Source organism: Egretta garzetta, unplaced genomic scaffold (assembly GCF_000687185.1).
Source record: "Egretta garzetta isolate BGI_Z169 unplaced genomic scaffold, ASM68718v1 scaffold133, whole genome shotgun sequence".
Lineage (NCBI taxonomy): Eukaryota > Metazoa > Chordata > Aves > Pelecaniformes > Ardeidae > Egretta > Egretta garzetta.
Window position 1 is genome coordinate 5,124,017 of NW_009259111.1, and position 12,093 is coordinate 5,136,109.

General features: G+C 37.9%; 1 protein-coding gene across 3 annotated transcripts in view; it reads left to right on the forward strand.

The window, feature by feature from the left end:
- Nucleotides 1-12,093, forward strand: part of CARS1 (cysteinyl-tRNA synthetase 1) — a 49,453-nt gene that overhangs the window by 10,254 nt on the left and 27,106 nt on the right. For 2 of the 3 annotated variants that reach the window (XM_035890940.1, XM_035890939.1), the window contains 5 exons: nt 5,525-5,770; nt 8,634-8,725; nt 9,674-9,762; nt 10,064-10,160; nt 10,617-10,715. In XM_035890940.1, coding sequence (XP_035746833.1) covers nt 5,525-5,770; nt 8,634-8,725; nt 9,674-9,762; nt 10,064-10,160; nt 10,617-10,715 — 623 coding nt within the window. Of the gene's footprint in view, nt 1-5,524; nt 5,771-8,633; nt 8,726-9,673; nt 9,763-10,063; nt 10,161-10,616; nt 10,716-11,532; nt 11,621-12,093 lie in introns of those variants that run through there. The other variant, XM_035890941.1, reaches the window with a different exon arrangement.

A 12,093-nucleotide genomic window follows, 5' to 3' on the forward strand; every position in this document is an offset into this window, starting at 1 on the left:
AGAGGTGAGGGTGAAATCAGCACCCCCCCCACCGCTCACTGTTGGGTGGGTGCCCCTGGGGAGGTCACCTGTACCCCTTGGTGGTAGGTGACACGTAAGCAGCTCCTGACGCCGCTTCAGTGTATCAGGAGTGAGGAGTTCGAAGTCTAGGGTGTGACTGGGTCTGTGCGCGTATGGATCTATAGGTGCCGGCTGCACCTCTCATGCTGGGGCCTATGGATCAGAGGACCCCCGGTGCCTTGCAAGACCATGGGAGGTGATCCACATCATGCCTTGCCTCTAATGTAAAGGTTGATGATGACACGTGATGATTTGTGGAAAAAAACTTGGAGCTTCTCAGTACCGAAGTTTGGAAACAGCTGCTCTCCAGCTTGATGAGTTCGAAGAGATGTTAGGTGGCTGCCAGACCGCTTAGTCAGTTGTGTGCTTATCGCCGCATCGTCTGCTCTCTTTCGCCTGCCTCTGTCTCCCTTACTGTCTTTCTTAAGTCATCTATGTTCTCCCTTGAACTCATGTCTGAACTTTTTGACTTTTCCGGACTTTTTTTTGTGGTTGTGTTTTAATGATGGGTTATACTATGCTCTTCCATATGGAAGGATGGCCAGGGTAGTCCTATAATTTTTTGGCACTACTGTAGCAAATGGGAACTTGGAATACCAGTCATACAAGTATGAAATACCATTATGGTATGTAAGGGGTTGGAAATTTCTGTCGTTCCAGTTAAGGATAGGTAGATTCAAAGATTTGCCCCTTTTACTTTGTTACTGAAAGTTACTTTCCTCTTTGTTTATCACAAATAATGTTCCTATGTAAAGGGAGCCCAGAAACATTTATTCTTGTCAAGGGACTGGCTTTTTCAGAAGTGTTTTCAGTACCTTAGTTAAGGTGGGGGGCGGGGAAACCCCACCGAAGGCTCAGTTCAGGAGTACTTTAAGAAACTTTTTAGTTAAGTTTATTAATGGGCAAACAGTATTTGTTTTTTACTTAAATTGTGATTGTTACATTTAGTTTCACTTCAGGGAAAGTGGAAGTGAGCTAAGGTGAACAGGACTGACAAGCTCTTCCTTGGTGGGATACTGCCATCTTAAAAAACACTGCTTGGCTACAAGCCTTTTGATCCTCGCCTGTGAGTCTTGAAAAGTCCTTTGTCTCTCTGTGTGTGTGCTGTGTCCTGTGGAGATGAGATGGCTGCATTGGTTCAGGTCTGAAATTTTTATGGAAAAGGATAATTCGTCTTGGCTGAGCAGACAGTTGGACTTCTTTCCAAAGCTACCAGAGTGGCCAGCCAGAATGATAATTGGCCAGTTTGGAGCCGTATGAATAATGAGGCATGTTATGCTTATCTTTTATGAGTTGTTTTAAATCTGTGAAAGCCAAGCTGGAAGAGAAATGACACTTTAAAATTTTCAGAAACGTCTAAGATTTCTTCTCAGAGAATGCCTCTGCAGAAATCCCAGAACATTTCAGTTGTCATCTAATTATGACTGACAAGGTTAGCAGGTTCAGGGAAACCCAGGAAACCTAATTTTTCCGTGAAGCAAAGTAACTCCCTGTTTTTGTGTCAGCTAGCTTACTGCCTACTTTATGGCTTTTCTGTATTTACTTTGCTGTCAACACCTTCAAGGAACAGAGGTTTTCATTTTCAAGTTAATAAAAGTGAAAAATTTCCATCAAATTTGATATTGTGTGGGTTACATCAAACTTCAAAAGGTATTTTATGTGCAAATACAATGCAGAAGTGATCTTATGCCTTTGAGTCTGTGTGTCATTGCAGACTAATTCTCAGTATCCTTTAGTAGTCTCCGAAGCACTCCATGCATGAAAAGAAGAATGTGTGACAGTTGTATCGCCCAAAGAGATTGTGCACCGGCAGTTATTGTATAAGAACTGTTTTAATGTCTACAGTGGAATTTTTTTGAGACAACTTTTTAATGCGGGGCGAGCGTTATGTTATTAACATTCATTCTTATGATTTTTCAAGGTTATTTTGCTACCTCTCCAATACTCATGCTCAGTGCTTGTTTTCTGAACAAAGTTGCTCGAGTGATGTGATTTGATGTCTACTGATCATTCCATTCACATGAGTTAATGTTCAGTGTTATGCAACAGCTCTGTAATACTCCTTCATTTCTGTTGTCAAGAAGACACTTCCTAATGGAACTGAGTAGTAGCAACTGTAATTCTTGTTTTGGGAGGGGAAAAAATTGCAGTCAGAGGGAAGGGCTGTTTCTTAGCCTGGTTTCCTAAAGCAACAGGGGTAAAGCAGCTCAGACCTGTATGTGTCCATTGGCCTTTCTCCCTCAATAGTTTTCTGGATCCATTGGGTGGTAGTAATTACATTTGACAGTGGACTGCCTCTTGCACACAGTTGGCAGACTGAGCGAAGATGGGTTAGAGCTGTATGAGAGGATGGGGATACTGAAGTGTATGGGGAGAGGGGATGAAGCACTTAGGAGGTACCAGGAAATATTTCAGTGGGAGCATGTGATGAATTAAAGGCATTGCAAAACACTGAGTGGGCAGGAACAGAGGGTGCAAGATCTAAATCACAGAAAAATGAGATTCTGTAGATTTGCTACTCTTGTTTTTAATAGTGATATAAGTGAAATCAGAACAGACTTTTGTGTAAAAAGATAGTTTTGGCTGATTCCTTTTGCTTTAAAATTAATGGTCCTCCGGTGTACTGCCGTCCAAAAGGCAGTGTTAACCATATTAATTCGTTCTTCCCAGGATAGCACCCTGTGCTTCAGGAGAAGAGTTTTTGGTTTGTTAGTTCAGTCCAGTTTGGAGCTACTCGCAAGAATGCCAGAAGTGAGAAAGATTTTTGTCCTGTATGTACTAAAATAGGATGCTCAAAGATGTTTCAGAATTGCAATGATCACTCAGCACTCTCTCAAACACAGCAAATTTGCTTCTGTCTCTGTGTCTGACTGCAGCAGAGAGTAGAACACACCTGTGCTAGTTTAAGCTAGCTGTCATGGTTTGAAAAGTAGCTGTCAGTCTAGAAAAGGAAGTTTGGAGCTCAGCACAGCCTGTGAAACTGATGTGGGAAACTCGAATTGGTACAGTGAGCCTGCAGGGAGCTCGAGACTGCTGTGGCTCAGCTGCTGCTGTGCCCTGAGAAACCCTGTCACCAGCTGCTCAGGTGTGTGCTTTCCGTATTGGACGTGCTGTGGTGTGCAGTCACGGACGTGAGTTTGGGCTGAATTTGAGTCAGTGATCAGCCTCAGCATAAAGACATCCTCCTGTTAGGTCCCCTGGGCTAACTGGTTTCTTTGATGTATTACACTTTCAAGTCTGCTGTTGCTCTTGCAATTAGATGTAACGTCAAACTTCGTAATTTCAAGTATTAATGTACGTGCCAAGATTGTTCAAAGTCGTTTTGGCTGCTCTGCTTATCAGGGCTGAGCTGGTACCGACATTCACAGGTAGTATTTGCCATCTCTCCTCACCGAAATGAGCTTGTATGATTCTGTCATCTTTGTTGTATTTGTGTGTAAGTTTGTGCAACTTCCCTTTTAGATTGGTTTACAGATGTGGTTGGAAAGCACTTATATTGTTTCAGATACACTGACTTGCTTCCCATTAGCAGCCTGGTGTGTGAATAATGGACATAATAACCCTAATAATACTTTGCAAATTGAGTGTTGCCTTCCTTGCAATAGATCTTTAAAGATCTTTACTTTGAGATAGTTTCATTTCTACACAGTTCATTCCTGTAATACTTTCTTTTTTGGCCTTCTCCCTCATATGATTCATGGATACAAAATTCACATTCAGGGAAGACATGTTTTAGGTTTCCGTAGTTAATGAACATAACTATTTCAAACTATTTCATTCATATAAACATGTGAAGTTCTATGATGATAAACATCAGTAAATATTTAGGAGCCTGAAAAGTTTATAGTAAAATTAACTGTGAGCCAAAGCTGAATCCCATTCAGCTGGGTAAGGCAAGCCCATAAGGTCTAGTTATGAACCACTATTTACTTGTTATTCCTTATGTATACTGAACAATTACATGCATAGCCCTTGAGGAGGATTGAGACTTCACATGAATCTGACTTTGCTTTTGTGTATGAATTTTAAGTATCTTTTGTGACCTTTGATTATTTTTTTTTTAATCACTGATCTTTTTTATTAATTTGGCTAGTGTGCCACTTTATCTCGCTTATACTCAAAAGAGTCAAACAGAAACATACTTGGTATCTAGCTGCCATTTTCCTGTCACCCTGAGTTCCTGTAGAATATTTTAATAACTGATTTCCATATAGGAAATGAACTGCTCATAAAGTCTTAACTGGTGATACTTGGAAAAACTGTTCAGTTCTGCAGTTCCCCACATCCTCTCCTAGCCATCGCTTCCCCATCTCCTTTCATTCTTCCCTTTCCAAAAGCATTGGTCTATGAGTACCTCCAATGCTTTGGGAACTACTTGTGCAGAAGATGTTCGTTCTAGTGTGAGAAGCAACACTTGTGGCAGTGGTCGCTGTCGGGGTTTGAGAGCCAGGACAGGTGTTCTCATACTGCCTCTCCACTTCATTGCACAATGACCTTGACTGTATCTTAAGTTACCTTCTTGGCTGACTACCTAAGCAGGATATGGGCTTAATGTTTATACAGCACTTTGAACACGAATGGAGCTACAAACGCTGAATCGTTGCAGGAAAATATGAATGCTATTTTTACCTAATGTCAGCGTTAGCCCAGATACCATATCCTCCACGGTGCTTTGTACCCACTGACTTGCACAGGGCTTGCTGTTACTGTGAGCATCCCCACCAAGTCACAGAACCCTTCCACTGCTTCATCCCTGTCCCTACGTTTGTAAAGATGAAACATAATTGAACCTGCTTTGTCTGTATACCAAATAAATAATGGAATTAAAAAATTGTGAGGGAGGAGCATGATCTAATATTATTTCTGTTCATTTGTGTAGATCTTATTAATTTTAAATATTATTAATGTTTGAGGAGAGAAAGTGGTATAGGAGAAGTATAGAAATATATAACAATAGCTTGAGTTTTGAGTTGTTAGAGCAAGTAGGAGTAATTGACTATCATGCTGGGAGCTTGCATGCGGGCACCAGTCCTGCAAAGATTTAAGGATATGCTCAACTTCATTAGACATATTTCACAGCCTATCCACAATGTATACAAATAATCATATTTAATGTTTGCAGTATGAGTGTTTTAGCAGTGTGGAAAAGAGTGGCTGATTAGGTTTGCTGTGTGTGAAGAATTTTCTCAAATTTCAAGTAGATAATATTTCTTCATGAAAAGGACCTGTGCTTTTGTCCTTATTACTCTTTGTAAAGATGTCTCCAAAAAACTTGTCACAGTATGAACATCATCCTATTAATAGGAAATATATTCAGTAGCTTGCATTAAATATATTTCTCTCAAATTCCTTGTCAGTTGCCAGAGCTAATTTATAGGAGGAGATGTATAGAATAAGGATATATTTTGGTCATGGGATCTCCTTCTTTTAATGCTGACCAAATGTCCTGTGCCTCTCTTTACAGCTTCCAGCTACAGTTTTATTCTGAGCATTAGTGAAGAGGAAGCCAGGGTGAAGGCTTTGAACGAGTACCTGAGCACTCGTAGTTATATCCAGGGGTTCACATTTTCACATGCAGATGTGGAGGTATTCAGAAAGTTTTCGGGGCCACCTGTGGACCGGTATATCCATGTTGTCCGGTGGTACAGACACATAGAAGCAATCTATGATGGCAGCAGTGAAAAAAATGAGCCCCGTAAACTTCAAACAAGTGAGTAATACAAAACTGGTGGGCAGGTTATATGCTAGCTGGCATGGTATTGGTTTTTGTTGCTGAGAATTCCTGGAGGTTCCCTTTTGTACTCTCTTGCACGCTGTAAAATTTACCGTATCAGTATGTATTCAAAGTCATGAAATTTTTCTTGCATACAGTTACGGCATCATTGATAGATCCCGACCTATTTGAATGTTAAAGCTGTTTCCACATTTCTTTGATTTTAAAATTCCTCAGTGTACAGAATTCAATGACGTGTATTTTCTTGAAAAAGCTAGCCACTGGACTGTAAAAGAATATGTGGGTTTTGGCTTGTTCCCTAAAATACAGGATTTGCTCAATCCACTTTTTCCCTGCAAGGGTAACTAAATAGTTGTAGTATAATATACAAATTCATAATAAGGTAAACTGAATGCTACCTCTTATGATTGTTATTAACACTGAATTCCAAAAAGAATGTTTGGGGTTCTTTTTTAACCCTGGTAATTTAGGCATTGTTGACGATTTGAGGCAATACTAACCGGTTAATCTAGGTCATTGTGTAAGCATGGGTGCTGGCATTTTTGGGAGCTGTATCACTCTCCTGAGTTGTTTTCCAATGAGCTAGTCTAATTTAATTGCTTTTTAGTGAGGTCCTTGATCAGTCATGAAATAATTAACAGTAATAACACAGAGCTGTTGTATAGTGCTTGCAATACCTACAAATGAATGAATGTCTTTTTTTTTACTGATGGTTGTTGACTAATATTACTCCAATGCCATCTTCTCACAACCTCTCATCATATGTGTTCTCAATTCCTAGTAGGCCAGCAGTTAAAATCAGACTGCTGTGAGTAGATTCTGTATCTGTGTGTGTGCCTGCATGCATTTGTGCTGGTTATTGGTTTCCTTTTGGCAGTGAGGGGATCTCAGCTGTACCGCTGGCTCTGATAGCACATTTAATGCCACTAACTACAATTTGTCTGCAGACTTTCATGGATCTGGGAGGAGCAATAAGAGAAAAGGTTTCTGTTTTCCTCTTCATGAAATCTTTAATGTTAAGTCTCTCTTTCTGAACAGTTATGTCTTGTTATGTTTGTGATCTGTGCATATGTATGGGAAGTGCTGAAATGGTGTTTTGCAGTGTTCACTGTGAAAATGACACATGAATCTGCCACTCTTAGTCCTTGGATATTTTATCGGTTGTTTATTGGGTGTATCAGAGAGCTCCAGGAGTGGATTAGAGCAAATGAACTTCAGTTCAACCAGGGGGAAGACTGTAGCTGGCAGAGATGTGTTTGAACAGACTAAACAGTATGCCTTTTACTTTGCCCTTGGTGTCCGTGTAGTGGATATAACATGACACCTAATTTGTAAGCTGAGAATTTTAGGGTGCGGTATCTGGGTTTTTTCTTATGTTTAGTGTGGTTGTAACTGAAGAAAGCTTTACAGATTTATCTTTTATTAGGCTAACCCACATAGGCTTCCTTCCCTGAGGGAAACATTAGCTGCAATTAAGCATGCCAGTGTAATCTTTGTAAATCAAAGAGTAAACAAATCCATACCTTGGTATATGGTCTGTGTTACGGATAGGCTGCTCTTGAACTTGAGGTATTCTGTTCAGGAGTACCTCATACAATGAAATGTTTAGAATAAACACATATTTCCATGGATCCATAACATGGAGATTAAATGGAGTCCACTTGTGAGACAGAGTAGTACAGTTAATATCTTTTTTTTTCTTAAAAAAAGCCAAAACAAAACAAGAAATGAGGAAGAGGTTAAATTTTTTATACCATGAATGTTTACATTGAAGGATTTCGGCCAAAATACTCATGTGAAGATATTGGGGAAACAGAGTTAATGAAGAGCACTCTGAGACACATGATCAGAAACACAATTTTGTTGTCAAAACAAATAGTTTGTATAATATTTTAATTGTAGTTAAAATGCATGCCATGAGAATTCCTAAAGCCAGTGCTGTGTGTATTAACCTGGCAACCTTGCTGTATTTTTGAATTTCCTGGTCTGCTTTCATTCCTAGTTAATGTGATAATTAGTTTAACATCCTTACAGGTGTAAGCAGCCCTGTGCTTAACAAACTGCAACTCTTCGACAGATGACACTCATACTTTTGTTTGAAAAAAACATGAATTTAGCAACTATGTTGCCTCTTAAAAATTAAAAAGAAAACAAATGCAAGATTATTGTCACTAATATTACCCTGGGGTTTATCTGCTCTCTTTAATAGCAAAATTTAGCTTCTTGCTGAATTGGAGCATATTTGTGGTAAATGAGTGTGTTCAAAAATGCCTTGTGTACATAGCAACGATGTATGATAAAAAGCTGAGGTTCTTTCTAAACCTTTCCCATTTCCCCTCCCTCTCACCCTGAGTACACATACTCTGTCAATATTGGCTCTAGAGTCTAACCCTGGTCTCTGAAGGCTTTTTGCAAATCCTGCATGACATCTCTGATATGCCATCACAGTAAAATCAGTGGCATTGCAGAAAGCCCAGGACTGCCATAACACTTCATTAATAATTCATTAAATTTCAAAGCTCTTGTTAATGCTTTAACTGAATTGCATGCTCTTACTTTTATACCCTCTTCCTGTTATTTGGATCGAAAGTTAATAGGAATGACGAGTCACAGAGTAGAAAATAAACTAGATTGAAATAATTTACTTTGGTTTATAGTGGCTTTGTAGGAAGCTCGAACAAAAGTAGTTGGATTTCTAGGGTTGGAGCTGCTTTGTCTAATTACATATTTTATTTTTTTTTCTTTTGAAATAATGACGTAATAAGGAGAAACTGTTATACTGCAAATCTGTTTGTGGAAAGTGCCTTTTCAGTTCTCTTTAAAATACTTTTTTCTCTAGGTAAAGGCAAGCGTGTGCAGCCCGCCTGGTCTCCCCCTGAAGGGACAAAACATTCTAGACTCTGCCTCTACAACAGCCTGACTCGCAATAAGGTGACTAAATGAAAGAAAAGTGGAGATTTCCGTAGAAACACAAATAGAGAAGTCATTAAATGTTTGTTTCTTAAGTGTTTACCCTATCAGTAGACAGAGGGTTGCATTTTGTGGAACGTTAACGAGTATGTACCAGAGATGCTGTGTCAGTCAAGTATGTTTGCTGGGCAAGTATTAAAATATACACAATAAATATACATATACTACAAGTGTTTTTATGTATGTGTATATTACATAATATATAGTTCCCAATTGCAAATTATCATCATGCAAAATAGAATCATAGACTCATAGCATGTTTTGGGTTGGAAGGGACCCCTAGAGGTCATCTAGTCCAACCCCCAAAACAGCCAGGGGTTCAACTATAATACACATAAGTATAGGCAATGTGAACAGAATAAAATCACAATTTCTTTCTTTAGATGTTGTCTGTGTAAAAAAAAAAAAAAAAAAAAAGTCTTGTCTGGTATAAAAACTGGTGTATGTGTATATATATATATATATATATAAAAAAACTGGTAAAACTTCTTGTGGTCTTGTTTGAAGATCCTTTGGGAAAGAAAGGAAATACTAAGAATACTAATGTTATATGGGATGTAGTATCCAGATATGTGTGGAAAAAAAAAAAGAGAAAGCCTGATCTTCCCTTTTCCAAAACAAACAGCAGTTTGAATAATGCCCTGCCTAGTCCAAATCTTTGTAATCTGTTATATTGATTGATAAGAGTGCAGATAACATAAGCAGCCACACTCTGTTATCTCTCTTACACTATAAAACCTAGTGGTGATCTTTTCTTGTGGTAAAACTGGGTGTGCAATAACTATTTCTTTTTTGTAATTATCATCCATGTTTTCACATTCTAATCTCCAAACATGGTGTTACTGGTCTGAGGTCATGTCTTTCTGTCTTGAATTTCTTCTGATTGCTGTACCTTCCCTTTCAATTAAGGAAATATTTCAGCCTCAGGATGGAAAAAAGGTCTTGTGGTATTGCTGTGGTCCAACAGTTTATGATGCTTCTCACATGGGACATGCCAGGTACTGCAGTTCCTTATTTTGATATAGGTAGTAACAGTGCCTACTGGAAGCAAAAGATTAATAGAAAAAGGTATTTTATTTAGACTAGTGCATTACTAGAAAATAGTCTTGTTAGACTCAATGCTTGAGACTTTAGAAGTATGTTAATATGTCATTGTGTGATTAAAAACTTACTGGTTGATGAGGGAAAATTAAAACTGCTGTAAAATTATTGACTCTAAGATTAAAATAGTTTGTGCATAGAATAGAAATACACTTGAGGTGTTCACTAAAAACACCCCTATATCTTTTATGTTTTTAGGTCATACATCTCATTTGATATCCTGAGAAGAATCTTGAGGGATTATTTTAAATATGATGTTTTCTATTGTATGAATGTCACAGATATTGATGATAAGGTAAGGTCTTTTTAAATCGCGATCTAAAACACTGTACTTTGAGCATGGAAGTCAGAGAGTATTGTCAAATTGCCATTTGATAAGCCAAGATAAATCTTAACACTTACTAACTTAGACATACATTTTGTCCACAAAGTCATTGACTTTTTTCAGTTTTGTACCGTTCCTATGGTAGCAAAACCTGTACTCTTGCATATAAATAAGCATTGTCATAAATAATGAAGACTAGGCATTTTACAAAGAAACTTATGTTATTTGCCTGTTGTTGAGATACCTAATTAACTCATGGTAGCTGATTATGTATAGCGTGCTTAATTTGTATTACTGCATGTAATTCTTGTAGCTTGTTAAATTTATAGGGATTCTGAAATGCCTTTGGTATGTAATAGATTTTATTTGCACTTTGCATAACTATATGTCACCTCACAAAAATATTTTCATGTTTCTGCTTTGTAGATAATCAAGAGAGCAAGACAAAATTACCTCTTTGAACGGTATAGAGAAAACAAATCAGCACCAGATCAGCTACTTGAAGATGTTAAAACTGCCTCAGAGGTGGGCATGGTATTTAATCCCTGCTAGTGTCTTAGGTTTTTACTCAATAATGTAGCAAAGCACCTAAAAAATGCCTCTGACTTTGCTACCTCCTTAACCTTTCTGCTTGTTTCAGTTAATCTATTGAACTGGCACAACACAAATTAGAAATGTTACTGGAACTGCACATCACTTTGATTTTCCATTGGTTTAGAATTCACAAGAACTATCCGTGTAAAAGGCATGTCTGATTTTTATGTCTGTAGAACCTGTTTGTGAATGCATGCATATTGTTGTTGGGGTATTGGGGAAAAAGTTCAAAAAGCATTTGGATGTTTGTGTGTTAGAATTCAAATTTTTAAAAAAACCCCTTTAAAATAGTTTTTAAACGGTGATATGTTCATTATATTTTAAAGCTTGTAAGACTTCTCTTTCGTATCGTTGATGGCCTGGGAAAGAGCAAAAAGTCTCCAAAGCTTTAGGGATTTACTAAATTGTGTATGCTGGACTGAAGGTGGGGGAAGGTGATTTTCTGGTCATTTTTAGAACAACAGATCACAGAGGGATTATCAGTCTAATGAATTGAATAGGAGGCCTGGAAGTCACAGAGTAGAAAATAAACTAGATTGAAATAATTTACTTTGGTTTATAGTGGCTTTGTAGGAAGCTCGAACAAAAGTAGTTGGATTTCTAGGGTTGGAGCTGCTTTGTCTAATTACATATTTTATTTTTTTTTCTTTTGAAATAATGACGTAATAAGGAGAAACTGTTATACTGCAAATCTGTTTGTGGAAAGTGCCTTTTCAGTTCTCTTTAAAATACTTTTTTCTCTAGGTAAAGGCAAGCGTGTGCAGCCCGCCTGGTCTCCCCCTGAAGGGACAAAACATTCTAGACTCTGCCTCTACAACAGCCTGACTCGCAATAAGGTGACTAAATGAAAGAAAAGTGGAGATTTCCGTAGAAACACAAATAGAGAAGTCATTAAATGTTTGTTTCTTAAGTGTTTACCCTATCAGTAGACAGAGGGTTGCATTTTGTGGAACGTTAACGAGTATGTACCAGAGATGCTGTGTCAGTCAAGTATGTTTGCTGGGCAAGTATTAAAATATACACAATAAATATACATATACTACAAGTGTTTTTATGTATGTGTATATTACATAATATATAGTTCCCAATTGCAAATTATCATCATGCAAAATAGAATCATAGACTCATAGCATGTTTTGGGTTGGAAGGGACCCCTAGAGGTCATCTAGTCCAACCCCCAAAACAGCCAGGGGTTCAACTATAATACACATAAGTATAGGCAATGTGAACAGAATAAAATCACAATTTCTTTCTTTAGATGTTGTCTGTGTAAAAAAAAAAAAAAAAAAAAAAAGTTTTTTTTGGGTAA